Below are 27,832 nucleotides of genomic sequence, written 5' to 3' on the forward strand. Positions count from 1 at the left end.
TCTGGGGTCCCCCTCCTACCTTCAGAGTGGCCCAATAGCAAGCTGAAAATTATAGTATAGAATGCCCCCTATTGCAAGGTAAAAAATAAAATAAAAATAAACTGCTTTTAGAACCACTCACTTCGTGCCCAGGACTAAATATCCCATGAGGCATTGCTCCTCACACATTCATAAGTTCTCACGCACTTACTCACATGTATGGATGGTGTACTGAGCTGTACGTGTGCTGCAATGTATTTCCTAAAATGTAAACAAATAATGCATTCTGCATGCAGGCCAACTAATTGGCTTGGCGATTAATCGATTATGAAAATAGTTGACAACTATTTTCATAATCAGTGCCCATGATTAATTCATGGACACCCGGCCCCTGGACATTTTCACTGCAGCTGGATGGGAGCGGGAACTGCTGGAGTTAACTTTTCCAGTAAGCAGCAGGTGATTGGTTGCTGGGCAATCCTAGCAACTAATCACCAGCCTGTTAATGTGAAAAGTTAACTTCAGCAGTTCCCACCCCCATCCAACCTTTTGATGCTGATCTCTGCTCTGCTCTGCTTGCTGTACACCTGTTTAAGATAGGAAAGTTCTGCTTACACAGTGTGTGTTTGTGGGATGGGGTGCAGGGGACAGAGGACACTACTGTGGGGGGGGGGGGGGTGCAGGGGACAGAGGACAGTGGGTGTGGTGCAGGGACCCCTTCTCGCCAGGGGGCAGGGACCCCTTCTCACCTGGGGACAGGGACCCCTTCTCACCTGGGGACAGGGACCCCTTCTCACCTTGGGACAGGAACCCCATCTCCCCTGGGAACAGGAACCTCTTCTTGCTTGGGGATAGGAACCTCTTCTTGCTTGGGGACAGGGACCTTCTCCCCTTGAGACAGGAACCCCTTCTCATCTGGGGACAGGAACCCTATCTCCGCTGGGGACAGGGACCCCTTCTTGCTTTGGGACAGGGACCTCATCACCCCTGGGGATGGGGCCCCATCTCCCCTAAGGGCAGGAACCCCATTTTCCCTAGGGAGAGGAACCCCATCTCCAGACATGGCTGGCAGGGCTGGTGCCAGGATGGGGGAGGGGGCAGTAATATATAAATCACCATCCACATATTTCCTCAGGATGAACTGGCATTGTATTAGTGAGGCACCTTAAAGTGAGGTAAACTTGTACTGTTGTTATTACTATGTTAGGATTTTTATTATCTTAATTTATTAGCAGGTGAATGCGGCCCTCCATGCATTCACATACATTGAATCCAGCCCTTAAGTGGAAAAAGGTTGCTGACCCCTGGCCTAGAGAATAAAATAGTAGTAGTTCCAATTTTTCATGTCACATGATATTACCACAAAGGTCTAGGCAACATAAAATCTCAGTAAAAAAACACACTAATTCACACTAAAGTGAATTTTGGGGCAATGGCAATAAAAGATTTTGGTAAAATGTAAAAGACGAGGTTGCACTTAGTAAATAGACACCCAACATGTGAAACCTTAAATTTGTGTGCGCCTATGAAATAGCAACAAACTTCAGTCCCCTATATTTTCCATAGGCGATCCTTCAAAAGACCCCTATGGGTCATCAGTTTAATGTTACGGAAGAGGTCTTGTGTTATGCCGCATACACACGGGCGGACTGTATGGCCTACTTAGTCCGCCGAAACACATTTCAGCGGACAGTCCGCTCGTGTGTGGGCTTCAGCGGACTTTTTCAGCGTGCAGTCCGGCGTACTAAGTATTTCGGATTTTTCGAAATACTGTCCGTCGTACTCGCATTTCGGCGGACAATCCGCCCATGTGTATGCCAGTCCGCCGTACTTTTGAAATGAGCAGACTTTTCCCGCCCGGAGAAAAGTCCGCTCATTTCAAGCGGGTATCCAGGTAGGCGGGCCCGCGAAGGAGACGTCGCTGGCCCCGCCGCCTGGTATGGACTTAAAGGGGAACCCCAACGCCGAAAAAAATCGGCGTGGGGGTCCCCCCCAAGTCCACAACAGACCCTTGTCCGAGCACGCTACCCCTCCTGAGCCATACCAGGCCGCGTGCCCTCAACATGGGGGGGTGCCTTGGGGAAGGGGGGGCCGTGCGCCCCCCCCACCCCAAAGCACCTTGTCCCCATGTTGATGAGGACAAGGGCCTCTTCCCGACAACCCTGGCCGTTGGTTGTCGGGGTCTGCGGGCGGGGGGCTTATCGGAATCCGGGAGCCCCCTTTAATAAGGGGGCCCCCGGATACCGGCCCCCCACCCTATGTGAATGAGTATGAGGTACAATGTACCCCTACCCATTCACCTGTAAAATAAAAGTACAAAAAAAAACACAACACACGAGATAAAATACTTTATTGCAAAGCTCCGGGGGTCTTCCGTCTTCGGGGGTCTTCTCGCCAGACTCCTCCGCTATCTTCTTGTAGGTCTTTTGCTAGTGGAGGAGTCCGGCTTTCTTCCTCACCGCCGGCCTCTTCTGCCGACTTCGGGGGTCTTGTCCCCCTCTTCGATTCTTCTGCCGGGCCACCGCGCCTTCTTATAGCTCTTTTACAGGCGGTGGCCCGGTCTTCTGTCGCCGCCGCCTTCTGTTCTTCTTCTTCTTCTTCTTCTTCTTCTCCAGGAGATGTTGCCTCGACGATCTCTCCGGCCGGAATGCCAGGGACGCACTGCGCGGCCACTTATATAGGGACAAGGGGCGGTGTCACATGGCTTTATGTCACATGGGTTGGTGTCACATGGTGACCCCGCCCCCTTACGATGTCATAGTCCCCATGTGACATCAACCCATGTGACCAACCCATGTGACATAAAGCCATGTGACACCGCCCCTTGTCCCTATATAAGTGGCCGCGCAGTGCGTCCCTGGCATTCCGGCCGGAGAGATCGTCGAGGCAACATCTCCTGGAGAAGAAGAAGAAGAAGAACGGAAGGCGGCGGCGGCGGCGACAGAAGACCGGGCCACCGCCTGTAAAAGAGCTATAAGAAGGCGCGGTGGCCCGGCAGAAGAACCGAAGAGGGGGACAAGACCCCCGAAGTCGGGAGAAGAGGCCGGCAGTGAGGAAGAAAGCCGGACTCCTCCGTTAGCAAAAAAGCTACAAGAAGATAGCGGAGGAGTCCGGCGAGAAGACCCCCGAAGACGGAAGACCCCCGGAGCTGTGCAATAAAGTATTTTATCTCGTGTGTTGTGTTTTTTTTTTGTACTTTTATTTTACAGGTGAATGGGTAGGGGTACATTGTACCCCATACTCATTCACATAGGGTGGGGGGGCCGGTATCCGGGGGCCCCCTTATTAAAGGGGGCTCCCGGATTCCGATAAGCCCCCCGCCCGCAGACCCCGACAACCAACGGCCAGGGTTGTCGGGAAGAGGCCCTTGTCCTCATCAACATGGGGACAAGGTGCTTTGGGGTGGGGGGGCCGCGCGGCCCCCCCTTCCCCAAGGCACCCCCCCATGTTGAGGGAACGCGGCCTGGTACGGCTCAGGAGGGGGGGGGCGCTCGCTCGCCCCCCTTTCCTGGCCGGCCGGGTAGCGTGCTCGGACAAGGGTCTGTTGTGGACTTGGGGGGGACCCCCACGCCGATTTTTTTTTTGGGGTTCCCCTTTAAGTCCATACCAGGCGGCGGGGCCAGCGACGTCTCCTTCGCGGGCCCCGCCTACCTGGAGACGCGCTCGAAATGAGCGGACTTTCCTCCGCGTGTGTGGGCGAGTCTGTTCATTTCAAAAGTAGGGCGGATAGTATGGCGGACTTAGTACGCCGTATTAGTCCGCTCAAAAAGTGGTGTGTGTGGTCAAGTCCGTTCATTCGAAAGTATGACGGACTGTCCGTCGGATTGTATGACAGACTAAGTAGGCCATACAGTCCGCCCGTGTGTACGCGGCTTTAGATTTATTGCTCTCCCACTGGCGTGTGATGATATGTAATGGGCATCGCAATCAATGTTTTCGCATGTAGGCACCCCAACATGTACGTTTACATTCGTATGTGCCTATATATGTGGGATGGGGGCGTCAAATTGTTTTGGGGGGATTTTATGTGGGTGTAAGTTTATTTTTTTTGCTATTTTATTTTCATTACATAGGGGTGAAAAGCCCCCTATGTGATGATTTTTAGGTGACGGGTTCTCTTTAATGAGACATGCTGGGTCTCCCTTCCAGGCTATGCTAGCCGGGGACACTGTGAGGCTGACCCAGAAGTAACATAATATACGTTGCTTTCTGAGTCTGCAGCTACCGGATTGTGTGCGACTCCCTCTGCTGTCAGGTCCGTACAACATACGGACCTGACAGTGAAAGGGTTAATATCCATTCCAGTTATGTCTCCATGTATTATTTTGTTGAGAAATCACTTTGAGAAACAGCCTCTAGCATTTTTTTTTTTTTTTTTTTTTGGTGATTTGTTTTTCTTTATTAAACTTCTAGTTTACAATTATGTAGAAGTTTTACAGTTTGAGGAACACTTGGTAACAATCGTATTGTTGCAGCGGTAGAAGAGCACTTCTTGGTTTTCATTCTGGACCCCCACGTTGTATATACTCCATTTCTTCATTGGACACAGGTTTTCTCCTGTACTTCTGAGGAAGTGATTTCAATAAGTCATTAGTGTCTGGGGAGGTCACTACTCGGCGGACATGTGCAGGATTAGAAATTCCTGGAGGATTTTCACTCGTAGCTTGTTGAGCTGTGACTGGAGTAGTGAACGGATAAATCAAAGACTTCAAAGCTTCTTGCACATTAGGTTTTGGACTACTCTTCCTGTCTGGGAATCGTATTGCTGGAACATGCGGCTTAACCACCTGGACGACCCTGCTGGCCGCCGCCATCTTGCTTCCCATGGCGACCCAGCCCCTAGCATTTCTAGCTGTTGCTATCTTGAAGGGTAAGTTCACTTTTATAGAAAAATCTGTAAGGTGAAGTTACACAAGACGCAACTGAACAATGTAAAACAAGTAAATACAAAATACCTTCCTATCTTTTTTTACTAAGGATAGCAGCAATAATGCTTAAAAATACTGTAGATCATAATGACTGAGAGAATTTAGTTCCACTGTAACTCAGTAAAGACATTTCTTTCTCTACTCTGATCTACAAGGTGGTATCCCTTGAAGCCAATGCCATCACCTCTGCCAGTCACGTGTGAGAGTTTTTGCTGCAGTGAACTATGGAGAATGACATTGTAGTCAGCTCATTCTACCAAATTGTTGCATTTTAATGCCCCGTACACACGAGAGGAATTAAGTCTGACAGACCTCCAAAGGAGTTCCGCCGGAGTTCCGCTGGAGTTCCGACGGAGTTCTGGCGGACTTTTCGACCGAACGGACTTGACCACACACCATCACACCAAACTCCGACGGAGTCGAACGTGATGACGTACGACTGGATTCGACGTAGGAAGTTCATAGACAGTAGCCAATAGCTGCCCTAGCGTCGGTTTTAGTCCGTCGGAGTAGCACACACACGAGCGGATTTTTCAAAGGGGACCGGGTCCGGCGGAGTTCCGTCGGGAAAATTTAAAGCATGCTTCATTTCTAAAGTCCGTCAGACTTTAGCTTCGCTAAAGTCCGTTGCAGCCCACACACGATCGGATAGTCCGCCGGACTCAGTCCGTCGGAGTTTGGATGTCGAAAAGTCCGCTCGTGTGTACGGGGCATAACAGTTTCCTCCTTAGATGATCTTTTAGTCCTGTAAATGTCTTTTTGTCTGGTTGTCATTAAATCATCCGCATTTAGGTTTTTATTGATTCACTGTGCACTATTCTTTTTTTAATTCAACACTGGGTACTTAGTTTTATTTGTCAGCCCCAATAAGACAAATGTATTCATTATCTGCTTTAGAACTCTCATTATTTCCAGTTCTCTTACATTGTGTTCCTTGAGTGAGACTTGTACCTAGTTTGCATTTCTTCCCCACCCATATTTGTTTCACCAAAGCAGGCATGGCCTTCTAAGTAAAAAAAAAAAAAAAAAAGAACATACATTTTTTTAAATAAATATATTGATATATGCACAGTTAAAAAAAACCAAAAAAAAACCCAATACAAATAAAATAATGTAAAACCTCCATGCTGTAGGCCTTTTTGTCAGTTTTACATTTGAAAAAAAATATGGGGATTTCGTAAATTTAAGGGCAGATATGGAAATATGGATATGGAATATCGAAAGAGGGAGGGTAATTATGTAATACTTTGATGCACACTACTTTACTGATTGTATCTATACCTTCAGTGTTGCACAACATCCTCACAGAGTGGATCATTTTGGGTTTACTATGGGGTGGTAGCAGTAGATCCCCCAGAGGTTTCCTCTTGTATCTATTTGTTGCCTATTCAAATGCTTGTGAACTGGCCCGACTCTAGTCAGTTTTTACTAAACAACATACCTGAAGTCTATATTTTGAATATTATGAGAATAATGATGGACACGGGTATAGGAAGGTATTTGAAGAATGTGGGTTAGTGGATTTGAAGTGTTTTGTGTATTCTGCTTTGACATATTATTGAATGTCTGTGAGAATCGTACTGTCCCATAAAACCACATACAGTGCATCTGGAAAGTATTCACAGCTCTTCACTTTTTCCACATTTTGTTATGTTACAGCCTTATTCCAAAATGGATTAAATTCATTATTTTCCTCAAAATTCTACAAACAATACCCCATAATGACAATGTGAAAGAAGTATGAAGTCTTCACAAATTTATTAAAAATAAAAAACAAAAATCATATTAAAAATCATATAATACTTAAGTATTCACACCCTTTGCTCAATAACTTGTTGAAGCACCTTTGGCAAATTACATCTTCAAGTCTTTTTGAGTATGATGCTACAAGCTTGGCACACCTATTTTTAGGCAGTTTCTCCCATTCTTCTTTGTAGGACCTCTCAAGCTCCATCAGGTTGGATGGGGAGCATTGGTGCACAGATCTCTCCAGAGATGTTCAATTGGGTTCAAGTCTGGACCACTCAAGGACATTCATAGAGTTGTCACTTAGCCATTCCTTTGTTATCTTGCCTGTGTGCTTAGGGTCGTTTTCCTGTTGGAAGAGGAACCTTTGCCCCTATCTGAGGTCCAGAGCACTCTGGAGCAGGTTTTCATCAAGGATATCTCTGTGAATTGCTGCATTCATCTTTCCCCTCAATCCTTACTTGTCTCCCAGTTCCTGCTGCTGAAAAACATCCCCAAAGCTTGATGCTGTCACCTCCATGTTTTACTTTAGGGATGGTATTGGCCAGGTGATGAGCAGTGCCTAGTTTCCTCCAGACATGATGCTTGATATTCAGGACAAAGAGTTCAATCTTTGTTTCATCAGACCAGAGAATTGTGTTTCTCATATTCTGAGAGTCCTTTGGGTGCGCTGTCATGTGCCTTTTACTGAGGACTGGCTTCCGTCTGGCCACTCTATCATACAGGTCTGATTGGTGGAGTGCTGCAGAGATTGTTGTTCTTCTGGAAGGTTCTTCTCTCTTCACAGAGAAACATTGGAGCTCTGACCATTGGGTTCTTGGTCACCTCCCTGACTAAGGCCCCCCCCCCCCTTCCTTATGGCTGAGTTTGGCCGAATGGCCGACTCTAGGAAGAGTCCTGGTGGTTCCAAACTTCAATGCTGCAGACATTTCTCTGTACCCTTCCCCAGATCTGTGCCCCTATACAATCCTGTCTCTGAGGTGTACAGACAATCCCTTGAACTTCATGGCCTGGTTTGTGTGCTGACATGCACTGTTAACTGTGGGACCTTATATAGACAGGTGTGTGGATTTCCAAATTGTGTCCAATCAACTAAATTTATCACAGGTGGACTCCAATCAAGTTGTAGAAACATATCAAGGATGATTAGTGAAAATGGGATGCACCTGAGCTCAATTTTGAGTGTTATGGCAAAGGCTGTTAATACTTATGTACTTGTGATTTTTTTGTTTTTGAATTTTTACAAAATTGCAAAGATTTCAAGCAAACTTCTTAGTAAACTCAAACAACTATGATTTAGCAGCAACATTCACTAACTTTGTCACATCTAACATCACCCAACTCAAATCCCAAACAATGATGGCTCCTACGCTATATTTCTGCCATTGTTTGACCATCACTCTCAAAAAATTTACTCTGTCACGCTTACTGTTCTGATAGTAAGGCAGTACATTCGGGGGAAGGACTGGGAACCTTTGGCCTGGGGGGTGAACACAACCAAGTGGTCCTCTTATGGAAAGTACAGAATCCCTGGTGCTAAAAAAAAACATACATTGACCAGTGATTGTTTGGCTTACTAAAAGGTGGGTGTTCCTATAATAAATGGTTTATTAGAACAGCAGTGTAATGACCAGCAGCTGTTACTGACTGTGTGTCCTCCTCTCCTTAATGTCAGAATGGGAAAGTATCTATACTTAGAGCAAGCAGCCCAACATATCTTTTTATTATTGGCTGGGGGAACAAATTCCCCCAGCCACCTCTTCCCCTAGCTACCTACAGTTGGCAAAATTAGGGAAGCTCTTCATAGAACAAAGGTAGTTACTGTATTTGGTGTCCTAAAGATTTATGATTGCATGATGTGGTTCTGTAGTTATGAGCTACTCTATGATCCTTTGCTCTATTCACACCCGATGTCTCCTTGTGTACTGTGAGATCTTGGGCATTATTAGTTTCTGAAAAAAAAATATGACCTTAAAAATACATGCTAAATCACTGAAAACCTGAAATGCTATACCTTTTATATAATAAAATATTTTATATAAAATATTGCGGTGCCATCCCAAATATTCTCTGTGTTCCTGAACAGTGTACCAGACTTATTTATTAACAGATTTGAAAGTGATTTGCTTGAAATAATCCTTGCTAAATAGTTGTATGGCATAATTTGAATAAATTCTAGATATTTTTTTCATATTTGATAAACAATGTTTATTTACTGTTTAGTAAATGTGTATTGTGCATACATGAGTAGAACTGAAATTGAAACCTAATTGATAGCAAAGGTCCTCTTCCCCAATATCCATGGTTAATAAAAAAGCAGACCTGAGATTAGAGGTTTCTTTTCAGCAGCTGCTCTTTTTATCCTTTTCCTCTGGGCCAGCTGAGTGCAGTATTGCACCAATGCTAGTGTACTGTAAAGGCTTATTAGCTGGTAGATTTCTATGGGCTGCCCATTGATTGTCTATCTAGCAGACTTGTGCAGGAGCAATACTGTGCTCAACTGGCTCGAAATGAAAAAAATAAATAAAAAAAGGAAGTAGGACTTCAGATCAGCAAATTTTAAATAGAACATCCGGTCTTAAGTCTCATTTTTCTTTTTATTCAATGTAGATGTAGTTTTTTTTTTTAAATTAAATTTAAATTTAAAACAAAACTGACCTCCATTTACCAAGTAATATCCGTATTAAAAATATCCTTAAAATATTTTAAAAAGTATCTCAGTCAGTCTTTACATTGGCCTATTGTAGTTCCTGCACAATATAATTCATGCTAGAAAATGAAGGGGCAACAGTGGCAACAAATCAGGCTTTACTACATGACACAGTACTCAGATAGTTAGTTGATAGGAGGATAAAGCATGGGATTGAACAGGGGCGTAACTATAGGGGACGCAATTGCGACCCAGCCACATGCTCTGTGGGGCCAATACAGCTCCCCTGTACATCTGGATAGGAGGGGCTGCATATAGAAGAACCAATGTCCTCCATTTTCCTCCTGCAGCCACTGAAAGCCTTCTTCTCCTCCTCTCCCTTTTGCAAGTATTTAGCAGCTGCAGGAGCAAAATGGAGGTGATCGGTTCCTCTATATGCCACCCCCATCTCCCCTCTTATCCAGGTTACTTGTCTTCTGCTGCCCCCAGGCCCCTGTGTGCGCCTCTGGTTCCCCCCGGAGTGCTGCCAGCCTCTACCCTCCCCTCTGCGCTGACTGCTGCATGGAATATGTCAGGATGGATATCAAAAAAGGGGCTGGCAAAGATGTATTTTACCAGTCCTTTACTTTTTCTAAATGAACCGAGTCAGTGATCAGTACTAATTGCGCCTGTGTCCATTTATAACTGAAGCATAGTAAACAGTGTTTACTATGCTTCAGTTTGTCAATGAACAGGAAGCTCTGTACAGAGCTATTCCTGGGCCTGTACAGGCCCTTCAGGTCTGGTATGGATATTAAGGGGAACCCTGCACCAATTAAAAAAAATGGTGTGGGGATCCCCCAAGCCCTGTATACTCTGAACAGCAGTATATATATTATACGGCCTGCCCTATATACTCTGCAAAAAAACTGGGCCTTAGGTGTTGGTGGTAGCAGAACACTGTAACCCCTCACAGTTACTCTTGTTGGGGGGCAGGAATGGGCCCTGCTTAACTATTATTTAAAAAAATAGTAATTACATGCCCCTGCTAAAATCAATTGGTGGTGTACTGCTAGCAGATTGGCTGCAAGTATTTGAAACACCTATTGCTATACCTTCATTCCTCTCAGTGCAGGTTTTTGAGAGGACTGGAGGTATAGTAGGATGGAGATCCCAGAGGGGAGGCATGGAAAAGTCCACCTTTTTATATGATGTGGGTCTTTCACGTGCTGCTGCCAATGGACTGTAGGGCAGTTTGTCACATGTCTGGTCAAGCATGTGGTGCCCAAGCGGCTGTTGTTCTGGCCATGCCTGATCCGCTTCAGACATGCAAACAGCAACGGTGCAATCTGCTGCATACGTCAAAAAAGGCCCACACAAAGGAACTTCTAAAAGTCAGCGAGGAGTCAGCAGCACCCTGCACCTGCACAGCGCTGCGGTGTGATGCAATAGGGTGGCTGCCCTTAAGCTGCCCCTAGAGGACATCCTGCCTCGTTGGAGTTGTGCTGCCTCCTCCTCCTCCTCCTCCTCCTCCTCACTTTCCTCCTCTCTTCTCTCAGGCACCCAAGTATAGTCATTGACCTCATCATCCCCTCCCTCCTCATCACTGGAGAAAATTGGCAGTATGCCGCAGCTGGGGGAACATGACTGCCAGTTTCTGATCCTTCTGTGGCACCCCCTCTCTCTAGGCTCACGTTTCTCCCTTCCTCAACCTATGAACCAACATCGGAGCCTTCAAATCACTGCGCATCCTCCTGCAGCATATAACCTACACTGTAGTCTAATAATTCTCGTGACTCCTCCGTGCACGATGATAGGGTTACAAAAGGAGTGACTATGGACAAGGAGCCAGTGGAATAGGCCACTTTGGCGCTGTGTTGGAAGGCAAACTACTCTGAGCCTGGGTGACAGAGGATGGGGAAGATGAGGACGGCTTTGTTATCCACTCCACCAACTCTTCTGCATGTTGTGGCTCAATAACATGGCCGGCAGCAGAAAAAAGGACAAGCGTGCCCCATGGCCACCTGCAGAGGATGCACCATGTCCGCGACCACCACTGTTGACTGTAAACACAGAGGCTGCTTACTCTCTATATAGGCTACACTGAATGCAGAGTGTATATATATATAAAATATATACTAGACTGTACAGTATATATATATATATTAATACACCGCCTGAAATGTATTAGAAATAGTGCACCACCAAATGCACTGCAGATATAGGTTACAGTGAATGCAGAGTATATATATATATATATATATATATATATATATATATATATATATATATATATATATATATATATATATATATATATATATATATATACAGTAGCTCATGAAAGTGAGTACACTCCTCACATTTTTCTCACGTTAGATTAAGCAGGCAGGTTATTCAGTTAGTGGCAGTGTATCTGAGATATATATATACAGTCAGTCTAATATATACACAGCCATACACCCCTAAGTGAGAATGTCCAAATTGGGCCCAAAGTGTCAATATTTTCTGTTGTCACCATTATTTTCCAACACTGCCTTAACCCTCTTGGGCATGGCGTTCACCAGAGCTTCACAATTTGCCACTGGAGTCCTCCTCCTCTCCTCTATGATGACATCACGGAGCTGGTGGATGTTAGAGATCTCCACCTTCCATTTGAGGATGCCCCGCAAATGCTCAATAGGGTTTAGGTCTGGAGACATGCTTGGCCAGTTCATCACCTTTACCCTCAGCTTCTTTAGCAATGCAATGGTCATCTTATGCCGGCCATACACGATGCAAATTTTGAACGAAAATCCAAAGCGAAAGTAAAATCGCCCGATTTTCGTATCGTTAGTGTGGTATGCGCGACATGCGATTTTCGTACGACAGGGCAAATTGACAAATCCAACATGTTGTTTTTTTTTACAAAAATCGTCCAAAATTCGTATCGTTAATGGCAGAGTTGGACGATTTGACATAAGAAACTGAACTGAACTGAACTCTGGAAAGTTCGAACTGGAAGGAAAACATATAGAAAACAACGAACGAATGGTCGAACGCAACTATAAATGATCGTAAAATACAGGAAAAAAAATAGGCCACAGCAAAGTCTGATGAGGTGCCAAAAAGTCTGCAAGAAAAGTGAAATAAACATAACTGCCTGTGCATGCATAATGGTCCTTATTCTTTGACATGAAAGGAAAAAAAATATAAGGAAAGCAGGCAATAATGACCTATTGCATTTGCTATACACCATATATGCTATAAATAAATTGCTTCATCCAGGAGGTGCTGACATGTCTGCGAGCAAAGTGGAATAATCTCCAAAGACATTTGAAATCATGTATAACATCAAGTGTGGGGAATAGAGGTGACATCATGCACATAATGATTCAAATAAAGACACTCCACACCAAATTCAAACAAGCACAGATTTATTGTGCCAAACCCAAAACAGGAATGGTTTCATGCGTGTACCCGTATGTATGAACATGTATAAGTATTTTCTTGAAAATATAAACTTCCAAATACAAAAATATAAACTCTTTCTACAAAATCACTATGTAATTTGTACAGTAGTAGTGCAATTATGAAAAAGTGAACATTATCACAGTAGGGATGCAATGTGCTGGTGGACAACTACAGCTGCAAGCATCTAAAGTGTCCATATGTACAATAGGTATACAATATACAAAACTGTACAGGTGGACCAAAACATAGCAGCTGTCCAATCGCATTCTTGTAAAGACATTATTATAATAAAGATACGAGCACTCTGTACACAAACAACAACCAGCAAACACTGTCCATATACACAATATGTATTCATTGTGCTAAACCATGGGTGTTCACCCTGTGGCCCTCCAGCTGCTGCAAAACTACAAGTCCCATCATGCCTCTGCCTTTGGAAGTTCTGTGTGTAACTGTCAGTAGCTTGCAATGCCTTATGGGACTTATAGTTCTGCAACAGCTGGAGGGCCAAAAGGTGAACACCCATGTGCTAAAGTGTAAATATAGCCAAAACATTGCCTACAACTGCTGTGCAATGTTGGAATGTTTACATGTGTACCATAAGGATCCATTGACCAAGGTTGTTTTTAAATCTGTTCCAGAGAAGTGTCCATTTGCTATACTGTACACATGGGCAACATGATTGCAGGTGTTAAATTAGAAGTGCAGTTGGACAAGGGCCTAAAATGTCTGGTTTGCACTAGACTACGGTACAGATGGACAAGAAAACAATAGGTCTTCAAACCCGTTCCAGAGAAGTGTCCATTTGTACAATCAGTAGAGCTAGCTGAGTGCTAGACTGTACACATGGACAAGAACACTATAGGCGTTATTTATGATAGGCAAATCCACTTTGCACAAGTGCACTGAAAGTGCACTTGGAAGTGCAGTTAGTTGTTCTAGATATGAAATGAGGGGAAGCTCTGCTGATTTTAACAACCAATCATATGCAAGGTAAAATGCTGTTTTTTTATTGTCCTTGCATGTCCCCCTCAGATCTACAGCAACTGCACTTCCTAGCGCACTTGTGCAAAGTAGATTTTCCTTTAGTAAATAATCCCCTATAGGTATATAAAACAAAAGTTGCATGTGGAAAAAAGAACCAGGGTATGCATGAAAAACAAGCTAAACGTCTAAACCCATTCAAAATGTAGATAATTGCTCAAGGATCTCTGAAATTCTGCGTGGAAAAGAATTCAGGGTAGTGCGAATATTCTCAATGTCAGCATGTAATGACTTTAAATCTGCAATAACTCGGTTCGCTGATGTACTACTGTCAAAAGTTGAGCTGCTTGAAGTAGATGATCGAACAGCTATAAAAAAAAAAAACAACTTAAATATAAATTTTGAAAATAACTTTCAAAAATACAGCTCATTTAAACAAAAAAAATATATTTTACCTGAAGTGGACACATGGCTGCTCTCATCTTAAACAGGCGTCAGTACGATTACAGTTGTGTCTGTTGCCATGTCAGTCTGTGCACTTGTCTGCTCCACATCCTCATGTGCTATTTCCACCTCTCCATGTTTCTTTTTTCGGCTTCCTATTAAATGCAAAATATATACTTTTAGGTGCAAGTCAAGCATTGCAATAACATTGTTACATTTTCAAACATAAAGTCAAGCAACCTACTGCAATTCCCAAGCAAAATGAGTGAAAGCAGACGCGCACATAAAGATTGCATATACAGAACATAACACTCAGAAAATATGTAATAAGCATACAAGAACATAATAAATAAATGCACACCAAAAATAAAGTACTTACTTTTGTCGATTATTTTGTTGATCTTTCTAAGCTGACTTTCTTCTCTTAATTTCAGGTCAGACCATCGCTTTCTTAACTGGTCTTTTGTGCGTTCACTGCCATGGCGTTTGCGTAAAACATGTTGCACCTTCTCTAATATTGCATCTTTGCGTATGTTCATGTTGCTGTATACATGCTCACGACAATCATAATCCTTCTGCAGAATATTCACCATGTCCACCATCTCCTCGAAAGTCATGTTGCTGGCTTTCGTCCTTCTTCTTCTGGTGACTGCACTTACTGGCCGACTCCCCTCCACAATCTCCTCTCTTTGCACTATCTGGGGCCCTGCATCTGGAGAATCTGCCATGTGCTCTGCCATAATGTCTGCAACTGTGCACTGTATTTAAGAAGAGGTGTGGCTTGTACATGATACATCGCATGTTATAATACGAACGTCCGCGGTTTCGTGACGTCACGTATGAAAGAATATTCGAGTAATATTCGTTTGATAGACGATAATACAAACGGAGATACCTGAGGTAAGTTTGATCTGGGGACTATACTTTGATTATTTAATGTGCCCGTGGATGTGTGTGTGATTGATGTAAATACCTTTGATTATGTTATTGTATTGTATTGTATTATTGCTACACTACAATTTTTGTATTATTGTATTATTGCTACACTTTAATTATTGGAGCTATCATGTTAGGCCTGGATGTTCTAAATGGCCATTTGTCCAATTCTAGACATGTATTATAAAACTTTAAACATGTAATATAGATATATATATATATATTTAATTCATGTTTTTTTTTAATTTAAAGGACAATGGCTTTTACATTCACATCTCCCGATTTCCTACCCCAATTTATTGACAAATACAGAGAATTATCCTGCTTATGGGATGTGAGATCCAGAGATTATTCCAATCGCTATAAGCGTAATGAAGCTATAAAAGAACTCAAAGAGTTATGCAAAGCAGTTTGTATTCAACCCACAGAAGACTATGTAAAGAACAAAATTGCGAACTTGCGCACCGTGCTTAAGAAGGAGTATAAAAAGATACAAGCCTCCAAAAAATCTGGTGCAGGAGCTGAGGACGTATATGTGCCACGTTTGTGGTACTTCAAAGACCTCATGTTCCTAGCCGATACAGATGATCCCAGAGAGTCCCATTGTACTCTGGAAGCAAGTGGCCCATCAGACTCAGATGCATTATCTGAAACGGAGGATATATCCCAAACACAGACACAGGTAAATATATGTTGTATCATATGAAAGTCTAACCAAAACTTCTTCCACTATCCCCAATCCATATTATATAAAGCTAGATACAATCCTGCCATGCAACTGCCCCCCTGCCTACAAAATAATCAGTATAATTTTGTCGATTCTGACGTGCACTGGCAGTTGGTAAGCTAGGCCTTGCAGGAGCTAAATTTTGCAAACCAGTACTGTCGTTTTGCCAGTCACCTGGTACAATTGTCCCACTGGTAATGTCTTCCATATCAACTGCAGATGTTGGCATGTATGACACTGTTGTGCATCATAAAAAATTGTGTAGCATACGGCAGCACTCCACAATGATGTCCACTTTTTCCACTGCTACATTCATAGCAGTGTGGAAGATTCTGAATCTGCTGGCCATAATGCCGAACGCATTTTCAACCACCCGTCTTGCCCTAGACAGACGATAATTGAATATCTTCTGTTGAGCTGTTAAATTACGTAAGGGATACAGTTTCAAAAGATGTTCATGCAAAGCAAATGCGTCATCCCCAATAAAGACGAAATTTAGTCCTTCCACAGTTTCACTTGAAGATGGAAGATGCAAAACGCCTCCTTTTAGTCTGTTTAGGAATGCACTCCGCTGTATTACTCCTCCATCTGAGTTTCTACCATTTTTCCCTATGTCCAGGTATATGAATTCATATTTTGCATTGACGATCGCCATTAATATTATGCTAAAGAACCCTTTGTAGTTGTAATAGTAGGATCCTGAATTGGCTGGTGGGATGATCCTTACATGTTTCCCATCTATTGCACCACCACAATTCGGGAAATTCCACATATCCTGGAATTCTTTAGCAAGGTCTTTCCATTCCTGGGAATTTGTGGGAAACTGTTGGCAAAAAAGACATAGGAATATTTAGCATTCATGGTAATTGATTTATTAATTACTTTTACATTATTTTCTATAGGATACTCCAAGCCCAGTACCAGAGCAGACAGGGCCATCGGGTCTGAGTGCTCAGAGGGGAAAAAAAAGGAAGACTGCAGATTATGACACTTCCACTTTATTAAAGAATGCATCATCCATTATGGAACAAAAGGATGATGAGTGTGATGCTGCGGGTTATCTTGTTGCACACAAGCTACGCAGGATGACTATGCAACAGCGTGACTTGTTTGAACCTCTGCTGCATAAAATGATTGCCATTGGACTTAAGGGACATCTTACACCAAACACTGATGTTATAGGGTATCAGGGTTGTACATCACACCAACCTGTACCATCTGTCCCAAACTGGCAGATGTCCCAACAACAAGGAACCACGAGCTGGCCAATGAACCAGGAACACCATCAAGGTCCTTGGTTTCGTGATCCACATTATACGAATTTGTGAATATAAAAATATATTTTCTTTACTGTTCTTGTTGGAATTAAAATGGTTATTGTTACATAATACTATTGTTAAATAAAAAATAGATTCTGTTTCATAACGTCTCTTTTTGGAAATGGTGTACTTCTTGTTATGTATTTTCTTGGAAGAAATTGCATTTTTGGCCATTTTAGACACATTGTTGATTTTACATATTTCAACTTTGTTTCATTTGTAGTCATGTAATAGAACTCTGACAGTTCACCATGTTTTCTTACCTTTAAATACTGTGGTTGGAGCACTTTTATTATGGGCTCACACGTCTCCGGTATAATTCGACCTAATGATTGGGCAGAAATTCCAGTTGTAAACTTCATGTCCTCAAAAGACCTGCCTGTAGCCAAGAAACGGAGGGTTGCCATGAGCCTCTCCTCTGCGCTGACAGCATTTCTCATACAGGAGTCTTGTTTGGTGATATGTGGCCGCACATGCGATAACAGCATCTCAAATGACTCCTGTGTCATCCGTAAAAAATTTCGATAATCCTCAGGATTATTTTCCCTCAGGTTTGTCAATAGATTTACATGTGAGAATTTCTCACGCTGCAGGAGCCAGTTTTTTGTCCACACTCTGCTCTTCCTTCTGTTTCTTCTTTTTTTCTTCTCTTCCTCCAAGGCTATTATTGCAATTACCATGGCTGCCATTTTCTGCTTTCTATTGTACCTCTTGAATGGCATTTTCTCAGAACGTATGAATGTGCAATGCGCGAAACGACCTCTCGTTTCGTACTCGGCGTGACCCGATTTTGTACAGTAGGGGGTGTGGTTAAAAGGTTACTAAATATTACATCACTTCCTCTATTGTCAAGAAAACATAGTGTTTTAACGTACGATTTTCGTACTTAATTGATGGCACATTCGCATGTTGTTGTGAGTGCCACTTTCGTTTATCGCTCGATGGGTCATTCGAAATTCGCATTGTGTATGGCCTGCATTAGAGGTATGTTTGGGGTCGTTATCATGTTGAAATACTGGCCTGTGGCCCAGTCTCCGGAAGGAGAGGATCATGCTCTGCTTCAGTATGTCACAGTACATATTGGCATTCATGGTTTCCTCAGTGAACTGTAGCTCTCCAGTGCTGGCAGCAAGTTTATCTTGGTCTCAGCAGACCACAGGACATGGTTCCAGTAATCCTTTTCCTTAGTCTGCTTGTCTTCCGTAAACTGTTTGCAGGCATTCTTGTGCATCATCTTTAGAAGAGGCTTCCTTCTGGGATGACAGCCATGCAGACCAATTTGATGCAGTGTACGGTGTATGGTCTGATCACTGAGAGGTTGAACCCCCACCCCTTCAACCTCTGCAGCAATAATATGTCTATTTCCCAAAGACAATCTCTGCACATGATGCTGAGCATGTGCACTCAACTTCTTTGGTTGACCATGGCAAGGCCTGTTCAGAGTGGTGCAGCTCAGTTTCAGGGTCTTAGCAATCTTCTTTATAGCCTAGCCATCTTTATGTAGAGCAACAATTATTTTTTTCAGATCCTCAGAGAGTTCATGAGGTGCCATTTTGAACTTCCAGTGACCAGGTGACAGGATGGTGCAGGAGGCAGCTGGTCTGTCTCACACCATATCACACTATGGAGTTTTTTTTCTACTGTTTATATATGAGGAGACAGCATTATTGGGCAGTTCTGGGTCCCACAGCTAACTTAGAATCCAGAGGTGATTCACATGCGTGATTTGACCAAACTTAAATGTGAGGTTACACCCTCAGAGGTGAGTGACTATTACCTAAGGGTGGGGGGGGGGGGGGGGGGGCACCAGAGTGTGGACACTGCAACATGGTTTTTTGATCACTTCCATCAATGGACTCATAATTATATGTTTGATAAGGAATTTTATGTTATATATGTTGAATAGAATATTGGGTAGATAGCGCAGCAAAACATTCTTTATTTTTTATGCTATCACACGACTATATGGGACGTGATTAGTGCCAGCAGCTGTCTTTATAATTGTATTTTTAATAGGTAGCTCACAAGATCCTCACATCTTTTTAAACATGGTAGTCTGTGTCTGCTGATGATAGGAAAGGAAAAACAAGGAAAGGAGAGAGGAGAACTTTGATTAGGTACATAGGCAGCAGACTTTGACTCCACCCACTAGCAGGACTGCTGATAGGTGGGTAGAAGGAGTTTTGCCTCCTGGCCCTGGGTCCTATTGGGTCAGCAGGTAAGCTTAGGCAAGGCTGTTCTCTTGCTGCTTTCTCCACTGACAGACATCCACTCTGCGTGGCTCCCCTCTGATGTCATCCTTGTGCCGTACTGATATTCTTTCTACACAAGAACTAGCTTCTGCAGCCAGAAGTAACAATTATTGTTTCTCTGCTGTGATCCAATCTTGCAGCTAATTTCCAGAGGCTACCTTAAGACCCATACACACTGTTGTGATTAAAATGGTATTTCTATATACCTGACAAAGACCAGCTAGGTGTAACTAACGCATTTACAATACTCACAAAACCCTTTATACTAATGCTGCAGCATTAGGAGACAAACATCCTGACAAAGATAATAAGAGATGAGTCGAGACCAAATGTCAGGAGTTGTCTAATATATTGTGGGAGGGACTGCATTTTATATGCACCCTTATCAGCCAATCATTGCATAGAACATGGGTGTGGTTAATACAGAGGTGTACATTACACACCATCATTACATATCATTACATATCATTACATAGCATTACTCATGTCATCTGCTTCTGAATCACAGTCATGGGATATGTGGCCCAGACATATTGTGACACAATCTCTTTATTTAGACAGCACAGAACGAGACTGCCTATGCAAGCTATATTTCCTTATGTGCATGTTTACAGAAAAACTGCTACAGTCTGCAGATACAGAATCTAAGCACAATCCCATATGAACTTACAAAGATGGAGTCACTCTGGTTCAGCCATATTACTACACACACGATTATATTTTCTGCAGATTTTTGTCTTCAGATTTACCTAAACCATGTAGTGCAAGGGCCTGTCTGATTGCATACAAATTGAAACTCTTAAGGTCGGACCTCATATTATATGGTTTTGGTAAATCTGAAGACAAAAATCTGCAGAAAATGTAATAGTGTGTATGTTAGTCTTTGGGCACCAAAAAACTAGATTGTAATCCATCCTTTTAGCTAGTTTTGTGCACCAGTCTAACTCACAGTGCCCATCTGTGATCTCCTGCAAGCTGTTGGCATCTCTCTCACAGATTCTAAATAGCACAGGTCAGTGGCCCTATAGCGGAGCCTGAGGAGGCCCCTGCCCTTCACTGTTTACCTAAAACTGGCCCCACTGTTGAGCCTTGGGAAAACCCCTTCTCTTTAGGGCCTATTCACACCAGTGGCTTTGCTAGAACATAGCTACTTGTGCGTGGTAGGATGAAAGCAGTGTCCATGTGCCAATCCCAACACATTGCATTGTTTCCTTTTTTTTAAACAAACCTTATTGAAATGTCAAAAAGTGACATTTCATTAAAGCGGAGTTCCACCCAAAGGTGGAACTTCCGCTCGTTGTACTCCTCCCCCGCTCCGGTGTCACAGGTATCCTGTTCCTACTTCCGGGCTTCCCATAACATCACCGCCCAGGCTCTCTCCTACTCCCTCCTCTTTCCCCGGCATTGTTGGTGCTTCCTCCTTTCCCCTGCAACAGCTGCTGACTGACACAGGGAAGCTGGACCACATGACCAGACTGTAGCAGGCTGCAAATAGGTAAGCATACACATTTTTTACATAGGTGAGAAAGTATAGGGAGCAGAAGGGGGAGACACTTTTAATACTAGTTGGTGTTAGGCAGCAATTCTAATGAACTGCAATTTTTCCACACCCACAATTTGCAGGGATGTACGCTACCTAGGCTCCCAGGGCTGAACCTCCTCCTCAAGAAAAAAATATCTACGGCCCTCAAAGAACAGAGTGCAGTTGTTTCTAAAACCGTAACTGATACTAGAAAGTTTTAAAGCCAGAGACAACCAGTTTACATTTTCAGAGGCGATAATGCCTTCCATAATTCTCTTACTACAAGATTAATTTGAAATATCATTCATCCTTGTATTACATAAATGAAATAAAAATGATGACGACATTTATTTTCACATAATTTGCTTGAAATATCTACACAGTTTAATGTCAGAACAGGGCTAGAAGCATTACGTCCTGAAAGTTGCAGCTCTTTCTCTAGATTAGAATACAAAACATAGTAAATGACACAGAAAAACATCTAATCTCTTATAAAGACAATAAGGCAGACAAAAAAAGATACTGCATGAAGCTGCTAATACATTTCACCCTTCTTATGTCAGCTAACTTGAGCAATTTCTGTAATTCCCTGAAGCACTTTTAAATAGTTTTTGAGTCTAAGAGATGATTCCCCCTACCTTGTCCATTAATTCATCAAAGCATTCTTCTATCACCAGTATCTAATACTTACATTTACTGTATGTGTTGTGCTATGGCTGATTCATCAACAAAATTGGTTCTTTGACGTTTGTTTATATTGTGTGAGATTAAATGGTATATTAATCACAACCTGCTATAGAACGAGTACGTTTTATCAAATTACCGCCATCTATCATTGGGTTCTTTTCTTGCCCTATCTATTTCTTCTGCAGATTTGATTGATTATACTTTGAAAAAAATAGTACTTGGAAGTTCTTTGGGCCATTTTAGACAGACAATATATGGTATGTATATTACTGTGCAAAAGCTTTAGGCAGGTGTGAAAAAATGCCGTAAATTAAGAATACTTTCAGAAATCGAGGGGTTGCTAGTTTATTTTTATCAATTAAATTGGAATGTAAATTAACAGAAGAGAAATTAAATAAATATTTGGTGTGACCATCCTTTGCCTTCAAAACAGCATTAATTCTTATAGGTACACTTGCACACAGTTTTTAAAGGAACTCAGTAAGTAGGCTGTTCTAAAGATCTTGAAGAACTAATCACAGATCTTCTGTGGATGTAAGCTGCCTCAAATCCTTCTGTCTCTTCATGTAATCCTAGACAGACTCAGTGATCTTGAGATCAGGGCTCCGTGGAGGCCAAACCATTCCAGGACTCCTCATTCTTCTTTATGCTAAAGATAACATTACCTGTATGTTTGGAGCCATTGTACTGCTGCAGAATGTTTGGGGCTAATCACAGGCCTCCAGGATGATATGGCATGATGAATACGTTTCTGCCTGTATTTCTCTGCATTGAGGACACTGTTATCCTGACCAATCTCCAACTATTTGCAGAAATACAGCCCCAAACTTGCAAAAAAACTCCACCATGCTTCACTGTTGCCTGCAGACACTCATTATTGTACTGTTTTCAGCACTTCAGTGAACAAACTGCCTCTTGCTACAGCCAAATATTTCAAGTTTGACTCATCAGTCCAGAGCACCTGCTGCCTTCTTCATACAGCCCAGTTCCTATGTTTTCATGCATAGTTGAATCTCTTAGCCTTGTTCCACTTCAGAGACATGGCTTTTTTGCCGCAGTTCTTGCATAAAGACCTCTTCTGGCCATATTTCTCCAGACAGTAGATGGGGGTACCTGGGTCCAACTGGTTTCGGCAAGTTCTGTGCTGGTGGTACTGCTGGACATCTTCCAGTATTGAAGGGAAGTAAACATAATGTGTTTTTCATCTGCTGAATTAAAGTGTAAGTTCACCGTTACAGAAATATCTGTAAGGTTAGCTTAGACAGTAGCTGCCTCACGGCTCTGGGGCTTAGAAAACCCCTTGGCATTCACACATCATCTTCCTTGCTGAGAGGATGGGCCATGCAGGTTTTGATCTTTGCTTGAGAGAGACCTTGCTGATGCAGTTGTGTCTTGTTGCTGTGCTCGGTTTTTCCATGATGTATGACATGAAACTGTCTTCCACAACCTCACTTTAGTAACAGAGTTTGACTGCTTACCCAGTTTTAAGCCTCATACACAGCTGTTTCTGTTACAGTTAATGACTTTGGTTCAACCTACATATGAAATTGATGATCATTAGCACTTGCTTGATATAATTAGTTACTCATACACCTGACTCTAATCCTAAAAGACTGCTGACTTTGTGTGGAAGAAGAGCCAATCTACAAAGAATTCATATTTCTGTGTCTTATAAACGCTGAAGAGTTAAAGTGCTATTAAACCTTCAGCAGTAAATATAAATGTGGAAGCATACCTCAGATTCATGCTTTTTGTTTGCTGTCCCCTTTTTGGCTCTGGCTTGAAAAAAAACTGTTTACATTCCGGATATCCATTTCTGCCTATAGGGTGGCTCCACTCCTGTGCAGGGTATTCTGGAGCTACCCTGGTGTGTCCATTTCCAGGACTATACCTTTATCTAAAAACGCACAAAGGCAGCACACAGTCCTTTTATTCTAGGCCACCCCTTGCACTCCCTTGCTCTTCCTACCAGCACTTTGACAGTGACCCTGTTCTAAGTTCCCCCAACTAGCGCTGTGCATTCTACCCCATGACTAACCATGCACAGTGCAGGCACTCCTTGACTAGATGTACAGGGAAGGAATGCAAAGATGCTCACAACAAAAACATTTTTGAAGGATCTAGTGTAAGTGTTCAGAGCCAAAAGCAGGAAATTAACTTTATAGTTGTAACGCTACCCCTGTAGGGGCCGCAGGTAATAGCTGGATCTTCCTAAACAATACAGAGGCTGCCCATTCTCACAAGACTCAGCCCATGCACATTCGATCCAATAACTCAGCCTAGGGCAGGGGTAGGGAACCTCAGCTCTCCAGCTGTTTTGAAACTACAAATCCCATGAGACATTGCAAGACCCTAACAGTCACAGGCATGACTCCTAAAGGCAGAGGCATGATGGGATTTGTAGTTTTAAAACAGCTGGAGAGCTGAGGTTCCCTACCCCTGGCCTAGGGGATGTCTGATATTTATTGCTTTAAGAACTTTGAACAGATCAGAACAAACAATCATTGGTCGCTGGACTACAAAAGGAGCCAAACATTAACATTTTCTAGCATCCTATGCTAGAAGGGTGCTACATAATTACAACAAGTGACATTGAGCTAAAAGGGAAAGGATAGTTATGCATTGAGGGTTTAATGCTACATTAACCAATCTAATAGTTTAATGTGCTCTTTTATTGCCTTTGTTGCAGTCTAACTTCTTCCCAGGGCATTCATGATGGCAGCCTTTCTCAAGCCCAGTACTTACAACAGATTAATTATAGAGCTGTTAGCATTTTCTGAGTATAGTGGAATTGGATGCTTGATCTCACTGCTGCTCAATTCAGTAAGTTAATGGTGGCAGATGTTCTTGATTCCAGTGCTAACAGATTCTTTGATCAGATCATGGCAATCTACATACAGCTACCTTTGCTACTACAATAGAGACTTCTGTTCTCTACAACTATTCATCTATTCAACTATATGACCTTTCTTCAATGAAAATCAAAGACTGAGGAAAAAAAATCAATATCATTCTTTGTGTTTCTGAAGTCAATCTTCTATCTTGTATACCTATTGTGTCTTCAATTACATATCATTGTTGTTGACTGTATGTTCAGAGTCATTGTAATATGGAGCCTCCTTAAACTCATCATTTGTATTTTGTGCCTGACTGACATCTCATTATTACTTGGCTTGCTCATACTATGTATTACATTAAGGTATTCAGTAAGTTCCAGGCTAAGGCCGCGTACACACGGGCGGATTGTCTGCCCAACTAAGTTCGTCAGACAATCCGACAGACAGTCCGTTCAACTTTTGAATGAACGGACTTGACCACACACAATGAGCAGACAGTCCGCCGAAAGCTTGCGCGATGACGTGTACGGCACGTACGACGGGACTAGAAATTCGACGTCCAATACACTGCAATGCAACCTTCGGCGTGTAAATCCTCTCTGAGCATGCGCCATACTTAGTCCGTCCAACTTGCCTACACACGAGCGGACTGTCTGCTGAAACCAAGTTTGGACGGACAAAATTACGGAAATTCCGAAAGACTTAGTCCGTCAGACTGTCCGCTGAAAAAGTCCACTGAAGCCCACACACGAGCGGATTGTCTGCTGAAACACGGTTCAGCGGACTAAGTTGGGCAGACAATCCGCCCGTGTGTACGCGGCCTAAGACTTTTCCATCACATTGGCATACCATGGAACTTCTGTCTCCTCATGGTGGAGCTTAAATATTTATTCTGACGAAACCCCAAATCTGACTATGCCAAGAGGGATCTGAAGTAAAGTCTGGTAGTCCACCTTGTGAGCAGTTGATTGCACGTTGCCTTATTGTTACTTAAACAAGGTTATGGACATGTATGTAAAATATAGCAGACACATATAATATCTGCAGTGTATTTTAGGCATTTCATTCAATAGCATTGATAGTCAGACTGACTTAAAAACAAAGTGTGAGTTTATTGTCACACAGTTGGAATCATAAATACAATGGAAAAAGTATAACAGTTCAGTGTAGGTAAAAATATATGAAACAAAAATAGGAAGCATGTGTGATTCATGGCTGTGTATCTTTCCATGCGCTTCTCCTTAATGCAATCTGAGTCTTGCAAGACGACTGGTGGAAGTGACAAAGTATAACGTTACTCTGAGATAGAATCACCTGTCTAGCACTTGTCAAAGGGTTTATGAATACACATGTGTGTATATGTCTGAAGACTGGACAGCCTTCCCCTGTGTGTGTCCCTGAATATCGAAGTCTAGCTTTATATGTTAAATGTGAACATCATAGCCTCACACAACTCAGAACATTGTATGGCATTATGCCATACAAGAGGAGGTACTAACTCAGAGTCATATATAGACTTTTATTGACAACTCAACACAAGTTTGTATCCACAATTTTTAGCTAAAGGGATGCAAAAATTACTATTAGATATTTCTTTTACAGAGAATGCTTTGTCCTTAGCATTAAAATTTAACTTTATGTTAGATTTGTCAGGAAGAATTGGGTTATTTGTGATATGTGTATTCAATGTCCTTAAGTCAATTGATAAAGAATATGAATTATGCATTTTTTTGATAGGCCAAATGCAGTCATTTATCACTGATTGTGCTTTCTTTACAATTCCAAGTTGTCCAAACTATTGAATAATGGCAGAAAGTGGACCAATTCATTCTAGTGGTAACTCATACTGATTGGGGGCTCTGGAGCGTTTCCCTCAATATTCAGTTTGGTATTTTTCAAAGTTCTAATGTCTTTTTTGAACTTTGACCACAAACTTGGAAAACATTGTACCACTTCCTTTAAATCACAATTACCATCAGTATCAGGCCATTTTTGCTCTGTAGACATATTGGTAATTGAACTGTATACAGAGGAATCAATTCGTTCTGATTTGGGCCTAGATGAATCTTTCCAAATACAATTAGTCACATCAATCACCCACTTTTGTTTATTGATTACATCAATGCCAAGTATTTTCTCTGCACAATGACAAAACCAAATGTCAATATTCGTTTTTACTAGTCCAAGTACTTCAAATGTTACAATATGACACTTGTCTAGCAGTGGAATTACTTGTATCAATAAAACCCACTATATTACACATAGAAGAATTCGGTTTCACAGGTATGTTTTCTCTGGTTAGGCTAATCTCAGATCCACTGTCAGTGAGAAAATTATTATTTTTACCATTCAGCAAACCTTGTATATATGGTCTACCACTCTCATCCAATATAATTGGAGCAACATATTGTAATGATAGAGGGATTGCATCTCAATGTGATCCTATTTTTGACAATGGCAATAAACCATCTCTGCCAATGACAGCTGCTTTTGCCATGTTGTCTGAACTGCTGTCAACAGTCAAATTACTGATCTGTTTGACTTCGGTGGCATAAGGCAATTCAGTCAAACTTTCATCTTGACATAATAAAGCAGGTTGTACAAAATATGTTTTTTCATTCCCCATATATTTAGCTTTTAATTGTGAGTCTCTGTTTAACCACTTCAGCCCCGGAAGAATTTACCCCCTTCCTGACCAGAGCACTTTTTGCGATTCGGCACTGCGTCGATTAACTGTCAATTGCGTGCAACGTGGCTCCCAAACAAAATTGATGTCCTATTTTTCCCACAAATAGAGCTTTCTTTTGGTGGTATTTGATCACCTTGGCGGTTTTTATTTTTTACATTTTGCTATAATAAATATCCCTCAAAAATATATAAAAATACATTTTTTTCCTCAGTTTAGGCCAATACATATTCTTCTACATATTTTTTGTAAAAAAAAAATCGCAATAAGCATTTATTGATTGGTTTGCGCAAAAGTTATAGCAAAAGTTATAGTGTTTACAAAATAGGGGATTGTTTTATGGCCTTTTTATTCATTTTATTCTTTTTTTTTTTTTACTAGTAGTGGCTGCAATCATTGATTTTTATCATGGCTGCGACATTATAGCAGATACATCGGACATTTTTGACACATTTTTGGGACCATTGTCATTTATACAGCAATCAGTGCTATACAAATTCACTGATTCCTGTGTAAATGACAATGGCAGTGAAAGGGTTAACCTCTAGGGGACAGTGTAGGAGTTAAGTGTGCCCTGGGGAGTGTTTCTAACTGTGGGGGGGGGCATGGCTACATGTGACATGTCATTGATCTCTGCTCCCAATCACAGGGAGCAGAGATCAGTGACACTGTCACTAGGCAGAACGGGGAGATGCTTGTTTAC

The 27,832-nt window shown here is 42.3% G+C and overlaps 3 protein-coding genes across 3 annotated transcripts in view; 1 reads left to right on the plus strand and 2 right to left on the minus strand.

The window, feature by feature from the left end:
* NMBR (neuromedin B receptor) overlaps positions 1–27,832 on the plus strand; it is a 513,059-nt gene that overhangs the window by 10,176 nt on the left and 475,051 nt on the right. The window lies entirely within an intron of this gene.
* On the minus strand, positions 4,354–4,813 carry LOC143990118 (alpha-ketoglutarate dehydrogenase component 4-like). Its single transcript, XM_077490289.1, has one exon. The coding sequence runs from the start codon at positions 4,803–4,805 to the stop codon at positions 4,479–4,481; it is 327 nt and encodes a 108-aa protein (XP_077346415.1). The 5' UTR covers positions 4,806–4,813; the 3' UTR covers positions 4,354–4,478.
* On the minus strand, positions 14,203–14,903 carry LOC143989950 (uncharacterized). Its single transcript, XM_077490208.1, has 2 exons — positions 14,543–14,903; positions 14,203–14,318 (listed from the first exon to the last, which is right to left on the minus strand). Exons 1-2 carry the CDS (start codon positions 14,901–14,903, stop codon positions 14,203–14,205), a joined length of 477 nt encoding a protein of 158 aa, XP_077346334.1.

This window comes from Lithobates pipiens, unplaced genomic scaffold (assembly GCF_037356315.1).
Source record: "Lithobates pipiens isolate NorthernLeopardFrog02 unplaced genomic scaffold, aLitPip1_a1.2 Scaffold_18, whole genome shotgun sequence".
Taxonomy (NCBI): Eukaryota; Metazoa; Chordata; class Amphibia; order Anura; family Ranidae; genus Lithobates; species Lithobates pipiens.

What these genes read in the sequence shown, in the direction of transcription:
- LOC143990118 (XM_077490289.1), bottom strand. Translation starts at nt 4,805, where the DNA reads ATGGGAAGCAAGATGGCGGCGGCCAGCAGGGTCGTCCAGGTGGTTAAG.
- LOC143989950 (XM_077490208.1), bottom strand. Translation starts at nt 14,903, where the DNA reads ATGGCAGAGCACATGGCAGATTCTCCAGATGCAGGGCCCCAGATAGTG. An exon ending in CAACAAAATAATCGACAAAA is followed by an intron (nt 14,319 to 14,542) that starts GTAAGTACTTTA and finishes TGCATTTAATAG; the next exon opens with GAAGCCGAAAAAAGAAACAT.